General features: G+C 47.9%; 1 protein-coding gene across 10 annotated transcripts in view; it reads left to right on the top strand.

Moving 5' to 3' along the window:
- nav2 (neuron navigator 2) overlaps window positions 1-17,900 on the top strand; it is a 603,312-nt gene that overhangs the window by 342,876 nt on the left and 242,536 nt on the right. For all 10 annotated transcript variants that reach the window (XM_033038682.1, XM_033038683.1, XM_033038677.1 and 7 more), the window contains 2 exons: window positions 2,847-2,964; window positions 5,197-5,249. In XM_033038682.1, the coding sequence (XP_032894573.1) occupies window positions 2,847-2,964; window positions 5,197-5,249 (171 nt within the window). The remainder of the gene's footprint in view (window positions 1-2,846; window positions 2,965-5,196; window positions 5,250-17,900) is intronic.

Raw genomic sequence — 17,900 nt, 5'->3', positions numbered from 1 at the left:
ACTATGGAAATGAGACACTCTTGCACATAAATGGGTGGGTGGTTTTACTAAAGTGTGTGTGTGTGTGTCTTGTGCCTTATGTATATCATGGAGGCAGAGCTAGAGAAGCAGTCTTCATTGTGAGACTGGGTCTGAACCAAGTACTTTACTTTAGTCTTTAGATATACAGCGTGGAAACAGGACCTTCGGCCCACCGAATCCGCGCCGACCAGCGATCACCGTGTACACTAGCACTATCTTAAACACTAGGGACGATTTTACCAAAACCAATTAAACTACAAACATGGATGAATGTAGACAAAAATGCTGGAGAAACTCAGCGGGTGAGGCAGCATCTATGGAGCGTAGGAATAGGTGACGTTTCGGGTCGAGAAACCACGCACGCTGCCTCACCCGCTAAGCTTCTCCAGCATTTTAGTCTACCTTCGATTTTTCCAGCATCTGCAGTTCTTTTTTAAACATGAATGAATGAATAAGTTTGTTGGCCAAGTATATACACATGCAAGGAATTTGCCTTGGTGCTCCGCTCGCAAATAACAACACCACATACAGTGACAATTAAGGATGACACATTAAACATTAATAATAAAACATTATAGTTTAAACATATGAATGAAATAAAATACCAGAGCAAACATTAATGGCTTTGGAGTGTGGGAGGAAACGGAGCACCCGGACAAAACCCACGCGGTCGCAGGGAGAACGTGCAAACTCCGTACAGACAGCACCCATTGTCAAGATTGAACCCGAGTCACTGGCATTGTGAGGCAGCAACTCTACCGCTGCGCCATCGTGCCACCCTAACTTGTTGCGATAACTGCCAGCGACACTTGCAAAATGCAAATCTATGCAATTTTATTCTAACAGCGGTAGACTTGAGGTCAAGGAGTTGTACACGGCCCTTCGTATCTCCCTGTCTCAACCAAGCAATAATTTTGAAGGGTTCCTTTGGCTCTCTCTCAACACTGTTCTCAGAAGACTGAATGCACTCACAGTCCTCGATGATTATGCAGCACAGTGATTAGAATATGAACGGGTTGCAAGTCAAGTGCATTTTAGACAAGAGCACTGAAAAATTACACTTGGAATTCAAGCTTTTAATTGATTGCTATTCATTACTTATTATGTGTTCACTTCGAGGCCCGTCCCACTTGGGTGTCATTTATGCGTCACGCAGGTGGCCCGCGATGATTTTGTGAATCCCCAAATCCTGAGACGCCGTGCGTGACCGTGCGTCACTGCCTACGTGTAAATGATGTTGCGTAAATGACACGCCAATAACGCCCAAGTGGGGACGGACAGCCCCTTAAGTTGCTTTAAGTTTTGTAGACAAAAATGCTGGAGAAACTCAGCGAGTGAGGCAGCATCTATGGAGCGAAGGAAATAGGTGACGTTTCGGGTCTAGACCCTTCTTCAGACTGATGTGGGGGTGGGGGGGGGGGCGTGAAGAAGAAAGGAAGAGGCAGAGACAGTGGGTTGTGGGAGAGCTGGGAAGGGGAGGGGAAAGAGGGAGAAAGCAGGGACTACCTGAAATTGGAGAAGTCAATGTTCATACCGCTGGGGTGTAAACTACCCAAGTGAAATATGAGGTGCTCAAAATTGCTGGGGAAACTCAGCGGGTACAGCAGCATCTATGGAGCGAAGGAAATAGGCGACGTTTCAGACAGTCTGAAGAAGGGTTTCGGCCCGAAACGTCGCCTATTTCCTTCGCTCCATAGATGCTGCTGCACCCGCTGAGTTTCCCCAGCAATTTTGTGTACCTTCGATATTCCAGCATCTGCAGTTCCCTTTTGAACACAAATATGAGGTGCTGTTCCTCCAATTTACGGTGGGCCTCACTCTGGGCATGGAGGAGGCCCAGGACAGAAAGGTCGGATTCGGAATGGGAGGGGGAGTTGAAGTGCTGAGCCACCGGGAGATCAGGTTGGTTATTGTGAACTGAGCGGAGGTGTTTGGGCTCAGTTTTATTATTGTTATGTGTACCAATGAATGTAGACAAAAATGCTGGAGAAACTCAGCGGGTGAGGCAAGCATCTATGGAGCGAAGACGTACAGGTTTGCAGGTTAATTGGCTTTGGTTAAATTGTAAAGTGTCCCCAGTGTGTGTAGGATAGTGCTTGTGTAAGGGGTGATCACTGGTCGACGCAGATGCGATGGGCCGAAGGGCCTATTTCTACGTTGTATCTCTATAGTAAAGTCAAATGAATAGATGACATTTTGGGCTCGGGACTATTCTTTGATTGTAGAGGGGGGGGGGGGGGGTGGGGGCCAGGAGAGGGTGGGTGGGCTAAAGCAAGGCAGGTGATAGGTGGGTACAAGTTTGGCGGGAAAGGGGGGGGGTTAATTGGCAGATGGGTGGAGGAAGGGAAGAGATGGGAAGGGGACAGGGATGGGTTGTGTTGGCTAATTGTCTTGGAATAATTGTAAATTGTCCCTAGTGTGTGTAGGATAGTGTTAGTGTGCGGGGATCGCTGGTCGGTGCGGACTCAACGGCCTGTTTCCACGCTGTACCTCTAAACTAAGCTATAGGCCCCTTGCCAGAACGTCACCCATCCTTTTTCTCCAGAGATGCTGCTCGACGCATTGAGTTACTCCAGCACTTTGTATGTCCACTTACAAAACTGTACGTCTTTGGAATGTGGGAGGAAAGCGGAGCGCCCGGAGAAAACCCACACAGTCATAGGGAGGATGTAGAAACTCTGTACAGACAGCACCCGTAGTACAAACTGTGTTAATCATTAATTGAGAATTAATTCATTATTGATGTATCAATTTGACTTGCTATTGAACTTGTTGAAAAATGACTGAACTGATGGAATGAAATGTTGAACTTGGTTTGGTTACAGATTTACACCGACTGGGCCAATCACTACCTGGTGAAGTCTGGCCACAAGCGGCTCATCAGAGACCTTCAGCAGGACATCACGGACGGGGTTCTGCTGGCCGACATTATCCAGGTTGTAGGTAGGTGCTGTCTTCCTCACAATAGACAATAGACAATAGGTGCAGGAGTAGGCCATTCGGCCCTTCGAGCCAGCACCGCCATTCAATGTGATCATGGCTGATCATCCCCGTTCCTGCCTTCTCCCCATATCCCCTGACTCCGCTATCTTTAAGAGCCCTATCTAGCTCTCTCTTGAAAGCGTCCAGAGAACCTGCCTCCACCGCCCTCTGAGGCAGAGAATTCCACTGCTCCAGCCGTCTGTAAATGCAGACGATTGCTTGGCAGTTTAGCCAAGTTACGCTTTGCATCCCACCACAACCAGAGAGCAGTGCTGAGCTAGTGTGAAGAAGTATCACCACCCGAAACGTCACCCATTCCTTCTCTCCAGAAATGCTGCCTGTCCCGCTGAGTTACTCCAGCACTCTGCGTCCCTCTTTTAATCAAAATAGTTTTGTTTGAATCGCTCGAGACTTAAAACCACGAGCTTGCGACTCCAGAGGGGAGGATGCTACCCCCGAATGCCGTTTAGTTTAGTTTAGTTTACAATCTATTTTATTGACTCCATTTATACCTCACGCTGCCTCGGCAAGGCCAGCAGCATAATCAAGGACCAGTCGCACCCTGGCCACTCCCTCTTCTCCCCTCTCCCATCGGGCTAAAGGCAAAGAAGTGTGAAAAGGCACACCTCCAGATTCAGGGGCTGTTTCTTCCCAACTGTTATCGGGCAACTGAATCATCCCACCACAACCAGAACTACTATCTACTCTTTGGTGACCCTCGGACTGTCCTTGATCGGACTTTGCTGGCTTTACCTTGCATTAAACGTTATTCCCATATCTCTTTTCTCTTGTGAGGCATTCTTGGTGGAATCTGGTTAGAGGCTAACTACACTGAGGTCCTCGTTCACCTCGGTAAACGTGACAATAAACTAAACTGAACTGAGCTAAGCTCTGGGTGTTGAAAACCATTGATTTAGAACATAGAACAGTACAGCCCAGGAGCAGGCAGCTCGGTGGAACAGTGGTAGAGTTGCTGCCTCACAGCGCCACAGACCCGGGTTCCATCCTGACTGTCTCTGCGCAGGTTGTACGCTCGTACAACGAAAAGACTACACATGATTACACTCAAGCCGCCCACAGGGTAGAGATACAGGATAAAGGGAATAACGCTTAGTGTAAGATAACGCCCAGTAAAGTCTGATGCAAGATAGTCCGAGGGTCTCCAATGAGGTAGATCAGGACCACTCGCTAGCTAATGATAGACAAAAGGTGCAGGAGTAGGCCATTCGGCCCTTCGAGCCAGCACCGCCATTCAATGTGATCATGGCTGATCATCCACAATCAGTGATAGGATGGTTCAGTTCCCTAACAACAGCTGGGAAGAAACTGGGAAGGTTTGCATTTTCACATTTCTCATAGAGTTATAGAGTAATACAGTGTGGCCCAACACCGACCAACATGTCCCATCTACACTAGTCCCACCTACCTGCGTTTGGCCCATATCCCTCTAAACCTATTCTATCCGTACTTGTCTAAATTTTTCGTAAACGTTGCAATGGTGCATGCAAAGTACCTCTTGCCTCATGGAGAGGGGAGGAGAAGCAATGCCCAGGGTGAGACTGGTCCTAGATTATGCTGTGACCTTGTCGAGGCAGCGTGAAGTTTAGCTTAGTTTAGTTTAGTGTAGAGATACAGCACAGAAACAGGTCCTTCGGTTAAAGAGACTGCACCAACCTGCGATCCCCGCACACTAGCACTATCCTACACGCCACAAACAATTTACAGTTCTACCAAAGCCAATTAACCTAAAAACCTGCGTGTCTTTGGAGTGTGGGAGGAAACCGGAGCACCCGGAGAAAACCCCACGCAGGTCACGGGGAGAACGAACAAACTCCGAACCCGGGTCTCTGGCGCTGTGAGGCTGCAACTCTGAGCCACCAGTGCCCCCGCCCCAGTGTAGGTGGAATCAACGGAAGGGAAGAGGAGGGGGCAGAGAAAGGGTTAAAGAAGCCCGTCACACAGTTGCCTGCTTGTCGAGGATGACCTTGCTTCTCAGCTGCTCTGGGCTGGGTCGGAACTCCCCGGCAGAAATGTCGAGCATGTTCCTGACGGGTGTTGAATGTGTCGCTACACTCACTTGTCAACTGTCTGACCTCCCCCCACCCACCCCACCGACAGACTTTACAAAGCCATTCTGAAGACCTAGGTATCTACACTCAATGTACTACAAGCCTTATCTCCTTTCTATTTCAGCAAACGAAAAGATTGAAGATATCAATGGCTGTCCGAAGAATCGATCACAGATGGTAAGTCACCCCTTGCCTTATCCCTCCTACATTTCACACATTGCACTCTATTTCAGAAGGGTTTATTTTCAGACCTGATTGACTGGACTGGCTTTTGAGAAACCAAGCTCGATTTAAAGTTGGTGAGTTGAGGTACTTAATCTGGTTTATTGTGAGTTTAAGAAAGAACTGCAGATGCTGGAAAATCGAAGGTACACAAAAAAGCTGGAGAAACTCAGCGGGTGCAGCAGCATCTATGGAGCGAAGGAAATAGGCAACGTTTCGGGCCGAGACCCTTCTTCAGACTGGATAAGTTAGGGTCTCTCTCTCTCTCTCTCTCTCTCGCTCCCTCTCTCTCTCTCTCTCGTTATCAATTCAATTTCAATTCAATTTAAAAACTCTATTGGCATGATAAAAAAACATTGTTATATTGCCAAAGTATAAAACATGACATACATATTTAGAATGCATAAGTATAAATACAAGTATACAGTGCATGGATAGATATGTCCCTGTACATAAACTTGCAATAGGCCTATAGCCCTTTATTGATGCCACACATTCTTGCAGCTGTAAGCAGTACAACACAATAGCAAGTTTAGCAATTCAATATTAATTTCTTAGTGTTAGTTAATGTCGATTAGTGTGTGCGTACATATGTGCATGTTGGTCATTCACCGTCTCTCAGGTTAGATAGATAGATAGCCTTTATTGTCATTCAGACCGAAGTCTGAACGAAATTTCAGCAATCATACATATAATACAATAAAAACAACAATAAACACATATTAACATTCACCACAGTGAGTCCACCCAGCATCTCCTCACTGTGATGGAGGCAAAAGTCTTAGGTCTGCAGTCTCTTCCCTCCTCTTCTCCCTCTGCGCTGAGGCGATACCCCCCGGGCGATGTTATAAATCAGTCCCGCGGCTCAAACACGGGGTAGTCGAAGCTGCCGCCCACCAGTCCTGCAGACGCAGCCGTTGGCCCGCGGCCGAACCCCGGACTCAGGCCACCGCCGCCAGAACACCGTCCCAGCCACCCTCACGTGAGTACCGTGCCGTCTTCAGCCTCGGGCTGGGCCACCCCCGACATGGGCGCTGAAACTCCCCCGGGCCGGGCTGCCCCGACATGGGCGTCGCTTCTTCCCCGGGCCGGGCTGCCCCGACTTGGGCGTGGCTTCTTCCCCGGGCTGGGCCGCCCCGACATGGGCGCCGAACCTCCCCCGGGCTGGGCCGCCCCGACTTGGGCGTCGCTTCTTCCCCGGGCTGGGCCGCCCCGACATGGGCGCCGAACCTCCCTCGGGCTGCGAGCGCCGCACCTCCCCGAGCTCGGCTGCTCCGACGGGAGCCTCGTTCCACCCTTGGGCTGGCCGCCCCCACGAGAGCGCCACAACCTCTCACGGGAGCACTGTTCCAGCCCTGAGCCGGACCACCCTCACGGGAGCGAGCTCAGGGCGAGTCCTGATGGGCTCTGCCTCCGGAGCCTCGAGGTCATCAGCTCCATTAGGCCTCAGCGCAGACGGAGGCAGAGAAGGGGAATACGACAAAAAAGTCGCATTCCCCCGCAGGGAGAGACTGCAAACCCCGTTTCAACCCCCCCCACCCCCCCAAAACACAAACTAAGAACCAAAAACTAGACTAACCAAAACAAAATAAACAACACAAAAAACACAAACAAACGGGACTGCCGGTGAGCCGCTGCAGCCAGGGCCGCGCCGCCACTCCGGCATGCTGTTACGTATTGTGCACCAAGATGGGCCGTATTTCCTTCGCCAAGGATTATTCTTAGTTTTGATGTATCATCTAGTTCTTTAAACTCTCTCTCTTTCCTCAACTCGCTATCTCTCTCTCTTTCTATCTTTCTCTTTTTCTTTCTCTCTCCCCCCCTCTTTTTTCAATGTTTTCTTCCTTTTTGAAAACTCCGCTCAGTAATCTGCAAAGTCATCCCCGGCCAACACCAACATGTGCTGACCTAACAGAGATAGCCACTGGTGATAAAAGGCCAAATGGACAATTAATAGTAAGATTAAACGAGAACTTACCAGTTTGAAGTTTGATCTGTATTTTATGAGGAGTTACGATGAGGGAATACGTGAAGAACCCCGCCACGACGCATGCGTGTCATTCTTCAAAGCAGCGGTGTGAAATCACAGATAACTGTAATGACTAAACATAGTAAGATTAGAGAAGAGATACCAGTTAAGTATATGATCAAGGGTGGGAGCGGAGGGCACGTAATCCCTCATCGTAACTCCTAATAAAATACAGATCAAACTTCAAACTGGTAAATTCTCGTTTAATCTTACTATTTTACTTCGGAATCACGTGAGTGACTACGTGAAGATTTTAAAGCTCTGTGATTTCATGCTGTGGAACCGAGTCCATGCATCACGTCTGCCTTGATGACTGTAGGAGGAATTGTGTTAACATAATTTGGACATGAATTCGACATTGAAATCATAAAATTTATTAACACAAATTTATAACCCCTTTTTATGGGTTTAAATTAATTTACAGAATTTAAATTTGTTTCTGCAAACATTCCAAGTTTCATTACTGGTTTATTGTAAAATAATTGGAATGTTTTTTCCCCCAGACCATCCTGCTGCCTTGAGGATTTGGTCCATTGGTACATCCAACTGTATCGCTGCCGATGTAGCTGCAGCCCTGGTGGAATGAGATTTAAAAATATTAGTATCCACCCCAGGTACACAAAATTGCTGGGGAAACTCAGCGGGTGCAGCAGCATCTATGGAGCGAAGGAAATAGGCGACGTTTCGGGCCGAAACCCTTCTTCAGACTGATGGGGGGTGGGGAAAGAAAGAAGGAAAAAGGGAGGAGGAGGAGGAGCCCGAGGGCGGGCGGATGGGAGGGTGGGAGGAGACAGCTAGAGGGTTAAGGAAGGGGAGGAGACAGCACGGGCTAGCCAAATTGGGAGAATTCAATGTTGATGCCATAAGGACGCAAGGACCCCAGACGGAATATGAGGTGCTGTTCCTCCAATTTCCGCTGTTGCTCACTCTGGCAATGGAGGAGACCCAGGACAGAGAGATCGGATTGGGAATGGGAGGGGGAGTTGAAGTGCTGAGCCACCGGGAGGTCAGGTAGGTTATTGCGGACTGAGCAGAGGTGTTCGGCGAAACGATCGCCCAACCTACGCTTGGTCTCACCGATGTAAATCAGCTGACATCTAGAGCAGCGGATGCAGTAGATGAGGTTGGAGGAGATACAGGTGAACCTTTGTCGCACCTGGAACGACTGCTTGGGACCTTGAATGGAGTCGAGGGGGGAGGTGAAGGGACAGGTGTTGCATTTCTTGCGGTTGCAACGGAAAGTGCCCGGGGAGGGGGTGGTGCGGGAGGGAAGGGAAGAATTGACGAGGGAGTTGCGGAGGGAGCGGTCTTTGCGGAAGGCAGACATGGGGGGAGATGGGAAGATGTGGCGAGTGGTGGGGTCACGTTGGAGGTGGCGGAAATGGCGGAGGATTATGTGTTGTATTTGCCGGCTGGTGGGGTGAAAGGTGAGGACCAGAGGGACTCTGCCCTTGTTGCGTGTGCGGGGATGGGGAGAGAGAGCAGTGTTACGGGGTATGGATGAGACCCTGGTGTGAGCCTCATCTATTGTGGCGGAGGGGAATCCCCGTTCCCTGAAGAACGAGGACATTTCCGATGCCCTGGTATGAAATGTCTCATCCTGGGAACAGATGCGGCGTAGGCGGTGGAATTGGGAGTAGGGGATGGAGTCTTTACAGGGGGCAGGGTGGGAAGACGTGTAGTCCAGATAGCCATGTGAGTCAGTGGGTTTGTAATGTATGTCGGTCAGGAGTCTGTCCCCTGCGATGGAGATGGTGAGGTCAAGGAATGGTAGGGAAGTGTCGGAAATCGTCCAGGTGTATTGGAGTGCCGGATGGAAGTTGGTGGTGAAGTGGATGAAGTCAGTCAGTTGTGTGTGGGTGCAGGAGGTGGCACCAAAGCAGTCATCAATGTAGCGGAGGTAGAGGTCGGGGATGGGGCCCTGGTACGCCTCGAACAAGGATTGTTCAACGTACCCGACAAAGAGGCAGGCGTAGCTGGGGCCCATGCGTGTGCCCATAGCTACGCCTTGTGTTTGGAGGAAATGGGAGGAGTCAAATGTAAAGTTATTGAGGGTGAGGACCAACTCCGCTAAGCGGAGGAGAGTGTCAGTGGCTGGGTATAGGTTGCTCCTCTGGTCGAGGAAGAACCGGAGGGCTCTGAGGCCTCCACCCCAGCCTGTGTTAGCACCTGTTTCAGCCATCTTGAGATGGTCTGGACCGTTACGCTTTTGTGTGGTTGCTAGTGGCTGACCAAAAAGTGCCTTCTCATTGCCTCTTAGGATTTTCGTTGTCTCCATGTATAACGACAGATGTCTTATTATACACAGACGGTCATCTGTTGGGGATGACCTAAATTGTATATTGAGGCCTGCTGATCCCTGTCTGTTCTGCTTACTAACTCATAGATATGAAACGTAATATTTTCTGTTGAGGAAGTCATGTTATCCAGTCTTAGTTTATGCAGTGACTGTACCCTCTGTGCCGTGACCAATGCCATTAGCATGACTGTTTTTAATGTCAGTCTGTGTAGGGACAGAGCTGTTGCTGGAGACCAATTCCTGAGCATCTTCAGGACAATACTTACATCCCATATTTGGGAGTACCTGGTTCTTGGGGGATTAGTATTAAAAATTCCCCTCATAAGTTTTGTCACCAGTGGGTGAGTCCCAACAGAGTAACGCTCTGTCCCCTGCCATAGGTAAGTCGATAGGGCACTTCTGGCGCAGTTGATGGCACTGTAACTGAGCCCCTCATCATAGTGGAGGCCTGCCAGATATTCCAGAACAGACGGGATGTTCATGTCTCTGTAGGTGATGTTGTTTTTATGGCAGTGCATCGCCCACTTCCTGATATAGACCAGATACTGTTTTTTGGTTGACTGTCTTTGGGCCGCCGAGATCATGTTCACTGTTCGTCTAGTCCCAGTTGTAGTAGAGGTGTTTTTTAAAACTCTACAAATTAATAAGTTCAAATGTTTATGGCATGGGTGGCTATCCCTTGTTACGGGATGTAGCAATAAATCTGGTCTATGTGGGATGGTGATACATGGTTCTAATACCATGTTTAATACCACTGGGAACCATGGTTGAGTAGGCCAATCGGGTACTACCAATACCAGACGCAGAGTCTTGTTGTATTTTCCTTAATACCCGACTGATGAGGCAGGAAGGAGGGAATGCGTAAATAAACAATTTCCCCCCCCCCCAATGCAGCGAAAATGCATCTGTCGCCGCTGCCCCAGGGTCTGGTTCCCATGAAACATAATTTGATAACTGGTGGTTAAGTCTGGATGCGAATAGATCGATATCTGGTGTTCCATATTTTGCTGTAATATCAGCAAATACCTTTTTATTCAACATCCATTCGGTGTTTTCATTTAATTTGCGTGACCTGGTGTCTGCCACTAAATTTAGTCTTCCTGGTAGGTAAGTGGCTGATATCCAAATATCTCTCTGGATACACCATTGCCAAATTGTATTAGCCAGATTGTCACATGATGTCGATTTGTTTCCACCCATGTGGTTAATGTATGCTACCACGGTGGTATTGTCTATCTGTAGTCTAACATGCTGGTGATATGATCCAGTACAATATGACTTTAGGCCATGGAATGCACCCAACATTTCCAGGTAGTTTATGCCCAGTGTGAGTAATAATGATGCCTCCTGAGCAGTCCATCTACCTCCACAGCTGGTGATGGTATTGGTGGCTCCCCACCCAAGTGCACTGGCATCAGTTTGTAGTACCATGGAAAGGTTACTGACAATGATTGGATTGGAACAAAGCGAGATGTTATCTATCCACCATTTTATTCCATTTTAGCTTGATTGGTAGTTTCATAGGTCTGTCAAAGTGACCTGCATTAATTTAGAGTGCTTGTATTTTTGCTCTCTGTAAGTTTTGGTAATGTAGAGGTCCAAATTGTGTGGCTGGAAAGGCAGCCACCATTTGCCAATTACTTTTGCTACCAATCTGATGGATGGTTTGCTGATGTCAATGAGGTTATTGCAAGCCTCTATTAAATCTCTAGCCTTTCCCTTAGGCAGAGTCACCGACATGTGAACTGAGTCAATGGTGAAACCCCCAAATAGTCCATAGTAGTGGAAGGCGTTAGTTTAGATTTAACTGGATGGATAATAAATCCCAGTTTTTCAAATAACTGTTTTGTGGCTGTTACAGTTTGTTTGGCCAATTCCAAAGTTTTGCCCACAATGAGTATGTCATCTAAATATGCCATGACCATGTGTTTACGTTTCCGTAGAAACGCTAGGGCTGGTTTCAAAATTTTTGTGAACAGCCTGGGGCTGATGATAAACCATTTGGCAGTGCTTTATACTGCCACATTGCCCATCCAGTTGAATTTTAAATAACATCTGTGGTCACCTCGTATAGGCACTGAATAGTAAGCATCTTTTAAATCGATGCTGGCCATGAAGTAACCTTTGGAAATTAATTGTTTAGCAGTAACAAAGGTATCCATTTTGTCAGATCTATGGTGATGCGACAACCACCATCTTTTTTGTTTTTGATAAATATATTGGACACGAATTCTAATGGTTCGTGTTGAGTTTTCTCAATTACACCTTTTATGTAAAGCCGCTCCAGTTCAGCTTGCGCTTTTGATTTTTCTTTATCAGAAGGCACGAACATTCGGTTCGGTATATGTTGAACTGGAGGGCTGTACTTGTGTATAAACTCTATTGTATATCCCTGGATACTGCTTAAGATGTAAGTATCGGTTGTTAACATGCTCCATGCATTCAGAAAAGAGTGTAGTCTCTCCCCCAACCTCCATGCTCCCTGTATTTTGTAGGGAACCAGATCTACCTACCTCCATAGTTACCAGTGGCAGGTTTACTTCTTTTTGTAGGTTCTTTGCTGTTGTTGCGCTGGTGTCTGGATTTTCGGTTTGGTTGGCGTTGGAGGTCCCCGCATCTTCCAAGAAGGCCGGCCTGGGCCATGGCCTAAAAAGACTCATGTTTTGAATACCGGGCCTTCGAGCTTTCACCAGTTCTGCTGGTGGGTGCGTGTGGGTGCTGTCTTTGGCCATAGTGGGTTCCAGTAGGTTCTCTTGTTCCTGCACCCCTTGCACACTTGTCTTTCCTTCTGCGGACCCCTCTTCCAGGTCAGCCCAGAACTGACCCGCAGTGCTCCCCTCTGATGAGGTAGAAGCACTGTGCAGCCCTTCAAGAGGTACTGCTGTGGGTTTATCATAGGGCCCACAGTGACCCGACTCCATCTCCCGGAGTCTGTCACATTGGAGCAAATGCTCCACACACCGCTCCATCCGGCTCCAGCGCTCTCGGTCGCTGGCCGCCCGCGGTTGTTCAAAGTCGGACTCCTCTGTGTCCACGACCTTGTTTGTTTTTGTGTCTAGCCTTTCCGCCCGGCTGCGTGGATCTGGCCGGGCGGAGGCGACATCGGGCACAGCTGATCCCACTATTGGTGATCCGAGTGCCGCTGGCTGCTGCTGGCTGCCCGCTGCTCCGCGGTCCTCCCTCACCAGCTTTGTCCTTACTGCCGTGGAGTGGATCTGGCCGGTGCGGAGGCGACATCAGGCACAGCTGATCCCATCTAGCCTACCAGCTTTGTCGCAGCCCGTTGGTTTCTCCACCTGTAATTAGCATGGTAAAAACACAAAAAGACCGCAGCTCTTACCTGCAGGTCCAGGTTAAAATTGTCGCTACGGGGGAACGTCGTTCCACCCCGTCTCCTGCCGTTTTCGACTTGTCCAAAAAGTCGACGGCCCCATTTGAATAGTCTCCCGCCAGGCCGTGGTGTTCTGGCCGGCGCGGGACCAAAAGTCGGCACAGCTGATCCCTTACGGGGCTTGTGCCTTCAGCTGCTGCTGGCTCCCGCAACTTCGCGGTCCTCCCCAGCCAGCTTCACTCGCAGCACTTGTGGACACTATTTTGTCCAGCTTCCCCCCCTGTGTAAAAACAGCGCGGGGACAAAAACTACCGCAGAGTAAATCACTTACCTGCAGGTCGCGGTTTCAAACTTACCGCTGCGGGGGAAAGCTCCATCCCGCCTGTCGTTTCGCAAGCGTGAAAGCGATATGACACGCATGCGTCGTGGCGGGGTTCTTCACGTAGTCACTCACGTGACTCCGAAGTAAAATTGTGTTTGCAGTTCAGACCCTCACCCTGAACCTTAGCCATAAGTGTTTGGTGCCAGTTTAGTTCACAAATGACCTGCACCTTTTACATTTTGGGATGATTTCCTTAAAAGGCACAAATGCCATGAGGTTGCTTTGAACTTCCCGTGGGTGGCAATTGCAGATCGAGTGTTTTTGAACAACTGTCTATAATTAGATTCTCTGAAATTTAATACCTGTGCTTATTTGAACAGTCAAGCTTTTTAACTGGAATAGACTCCAGAGCATTTTGAAGTTACTTGGCACTGTTGCATCAAAAAAGTATGTTTTTCTTATTCACTTGGCTGCCTTGTATATATCATCAGTATGAAGAAGGGTCTCGACCCGAAACGTCGCCTATACCTTCGCTCCACAGATACTGCCTCACCCGCTGAGTTACTCCAGCATTTTTGTCTACTTTAGCACACACTCATCTCTGTGATCGCTACAGGCATCAGATTCAGATTCAAACGTTATTGTCATTGTGCAGTGTACAGTACAGAGACAACGAATTGCAGTTAGCATCTCCCTAGAAGAGCGACATAGAATATGAGCAATAAATATATTTACGCACATACAGTTGTAGTAGTGCAATTGTTTCTGGTGGAAGGAGTGTCCGGGGGGGGGGGGGGTGACTGGCAATCACCGAGGTACAGAGTTAAGTAATGTAACAGCCGCAGGGAAGGAGCTGTTCCTGCGGAGAGACCTGTAGCGTATGTTGAAGTACTTGACAAAAAAATAAGCTTGCATGGAAGTTTTTCCTTCCTACAGTGGTCTTCCTCAACAGCTGTTGTATAAGGCAGTCGGGAACCATTTCACAGTAATTGCTATCAAATACTAGCAGGACATTCTCATCTTCCGTGTGTGTGTGTGTGCGCTGTGTAGCTGACACATCCTTCCTGGGCACAATGTCTGTATATTTGACTAATCACTGTTATTCACAACACCCTTTTAGCAAGCATTAGCTCAATGCTCCTGCATTCATTACTCTCTGTGCCCATTGTCTGCCAGTTGAGGAAGTGCGTTAGAAAGCAATTTTGACACAATAGAAATGTTAATGAGGTCGCAGTCAGAGATGGGCAAGGTTTAAAAATACCAGAAAGACTTGTAGGATTTTTCTTTTGCTTGCACTCAGCGCTGTCAATTTAGCAATTAATAGGTGAGAATCTACCTTAACAAGGCATGGTTGGTGTTTCTCCATTCCTCTCTCAGTCTGAAGAAGGGTCTCCGCCGGAAGTTTTCTCCAGAGATGCTGCCTGAGCCGCTGAGTTACTCCAGCATTTTGCGTCTATTTTAGGTGTTCCTTCGTCCTGTGTGATAATAGATTGTGACTTGGTCCTAAATTTGGTTGAGGTAAATCTGCGGTAAAATATCTGCGTATTTTGTGGACTTACGACCTCGACACGGACGTGAGAATGAAGATTATAGACGCAATAGAAGATTAATTACAAATAAAACTCAGCGATTCATGGGCAGCACGGTGGCGCAGTGGCAGAGTCGCAGCGCCAGTGCCCCCGGTTCGATCCTGACCACGGCCGCTGACTTTACGAGGTTTGTACGTTCTCCCCGTGACCTGCGTGGGTTTTCTCCGGGTGCTCCGGTTTCCTCCCACTCTCCAAAGAATTACAGGTTTGTAGGTTAATTGGCTTTGGTAAAATTGTAGATTGCCCCCCGCGTGTGTGGGATAGTGTTAATGTGCGGGGGTCGCTGGTTGGCGCGGGCACGGTGGATGAAAGGCCTGTTTCCCCGCTGTGTCTCTAAACTAAACTACAAAGGGTGGGACAAGACTTTGATTGTGTTGGGTGCTTTTCCGAGGCAGCGTGAAGTGCAGATGGATTCGATGGTGGGCAGTTTGGTTTGTGTGATGGACTGGACTACATCCACAACTCATTTCATTTTCTAACGGTCTTGTGGGCCTGTCCCACTTACGCGACTTTTTCGGCGACTGCCGGCACCCGTCATAGGTCGGCGAAAATTTTCAACACGTTGAACAACCAGCGGCGACCAGAAAGACGCTACGACTCACAGGTACACAAAAAAGCTGGAGAAACTCAGCGGGTGCAGCAGCAGCAGTTCTATAGATGCTGCTGCACCCGCTGAGTTACTCCAGCTTTTTTGTGTACCTTCGATTTTCCAGCATCTGCAGCTCCTTCTTGAACATTTAGACGCTACGACTCTTTGGGTGACTGAGGAGACGACTCACGACCATACAGGCGACATCCTGGCGACATGTCGTGAGTAGTCGCCCAAACAGTCGTACCTTGTTGGATTTTCAACATGTTGAAGATTTTCGGAGACCTGCTGCGACTATGACGGGTGCCGGCAAGTTGCCGAAAAAATCGCGTATGTGGGACAGGCCCTTTATGCGGAGTTGTTCCCAAACTAAACTGTGACATGACAGCATGCCAGAAACAATAAAGATGGTTGGAGAAGAATAAAATGAGTGGAAAAGTTGCTCACACAAGTTGTTTATCATTTATGGCATTCAGTTTGAATTTGAATTGTGCCACCAGAAGACTATTAATAGGAGAGTAAAGAGTCGCTGGATACAGTTACATGACTCAGCCACTACTAACCTGTTCACTTTGGAATCATTTGTTTGCTCAGGGCTCATATGCCTCTCGTTGTTTGATGACAACACAAATCGTAAATGCGTCTATGATTTATCAAAGTCGACCCGAGCACAATCTGCTTCTGAGTCATGTTAGTATTTTGACATTTGCGGGCTGTTGAAGAACAGTACCGCTAATGTTTGATGTGAGTGGTGAATAGGAACGTAGCAAGTGAATGCTCTGGAATGGTGCGATCGGCTCAGCTCAGTTTAGTTTAGGTTACTCTCACGTGCACCGATGTACAGTGAAAAGCTTTTTGTTGCGTGCTAACCAGTCAGCGGAAAGACCATACACGATCACAACCGAGCCATCCGCAGCGGTGTAAGACAAAGTCCAGTAACGTCCAGTTAATATAGTCCGAGGGTTTCCAATGGGGTAGATAGTAGCTCAGGACTGTTGCCTAGTTAAGTGAGAGATAAGACTTTGCCTTCCATCACAGTGAAGAGGAGATTCCTCTCTGTGTAAATTGTGTAAATTGTGTTGTGTCTTGGTTCTTCTTCTTGTTTGTACGACTGCAGAAACCAAATTTCGTTTGAACCTCTGGGTTCAAATGACAGCAAATAAATTGTATTATATTGTAGTTGTTGGTGGGATGGTTCCGTTGCCTGATAACAGCTGGGAAGAAACTGATCTATCGCCAATTAAAGGTGCCATTTCAAAGCTGGGTGTGCAGTGAAGCTTCTTTCTGAGCCTTTTGTTCGTAAGTTCAAAGTTCTAGGAGCAGAATTAGGCCATTCAGCCCATCAAGTCATTCAATCATTGCTGATCCATCTCTCCCTCCTAACATAGAAACATAGAAAATAGGTGCAGTTGGAGGCCATTCGGCCCTTCGAGCCAGCACCGCCATTCATTGTGATCATGGCTGATCGTCCCCAATCAATAACCCGTGCCTGCCTTCTCCCCATATCCCTTGATCTCACTAGCCCCTAGAGCTCTATCTAACTCTCTCTTAAATCCATCCAGTGATTTGGCCTCCACTGCCCTCAGTGGCAGGGAATTCCACGAATTAACAACTCTCTGGGTGAAAACGTTTTTCTCACCTCAGTCTTAAATGGCCTCCCCTTTATTGTAAGACTGTGGCTCCTGGTTCTGGACTCACCCAACATTGGGAACATTTTTCCTGCATCTAGCTTGTCCAGTCCTTTTATAATTTTATATGTTTCTATAAGATTCCCCCTCATCCTTCTAAACTCAAGTGAATACAAGCCTAGTCTTTTCAATCTTTCCTCATATGACTGTCCCGCCATCCCAGGGATCAATCTCGTGAACCTACGCTGCACTACCTCAATGACAAGGATGTCCTTCCTCAAATTAGGAGAAACTGTACGCAATACCCCAGATGTGGTCTTACCAGAGCTCTTATACCCCATTATCCTGCCTTTGCCCGATAACCCCTGACACCCTGACTAATCAAGAGGTTTTTCTCAGGGAAAGATAAATGCCCTGAGAACAGTACAACAGAGGAAGAGGCCCATCGGCCCACAGTGTCTGTGCCAAATATGATGCCAAGGCTTTCTGGCTCAGGAGAGGGAAAGAGAAAGTGTTTAACCTTTGATGAAAATTCAGTTAACAAAATCTGTGACCAAAATTTGCGATAGAATATCTTGTCTAGATTATAGAACATGAAGCATACAATAGTACACAACAGTACAGGCCCTTCGGCCCACAATGTCTGTGCCGAACATGATACCAAGATGAACTAATCTCATCTGCCTGCATATGATCCATTTCCCTCCATTCCCTGCATATCCATTTTAATTTTGAAACATTTATCTTCATTTCATTCCCAAAGCATATTAGTTAATTTTTGTGATCATCAGAGCGACTTGTCTGTTTTCTGTTATATAC

Source organism: Amblyraja radiata, chromosome 20 (genome assembly GCF_010909765.2).
Source record: "Amblyraja radiata isolate CabotCenter1 chromosome 20, sAmbRad1.1.pri, whole genome shotgun sequence".
Lineage (NCBI taxonomy): Eukaryota > Metazoa > Chordata > Chondrichthyes > Rajiformes > Rajidae > Amblyraja > Amblyraja radiata.
The sequence above is the reverse complement of the archived record's forward strand: the minus strand, read 5'-3'. Positions and strand labels throughout refer to the sequence as shown.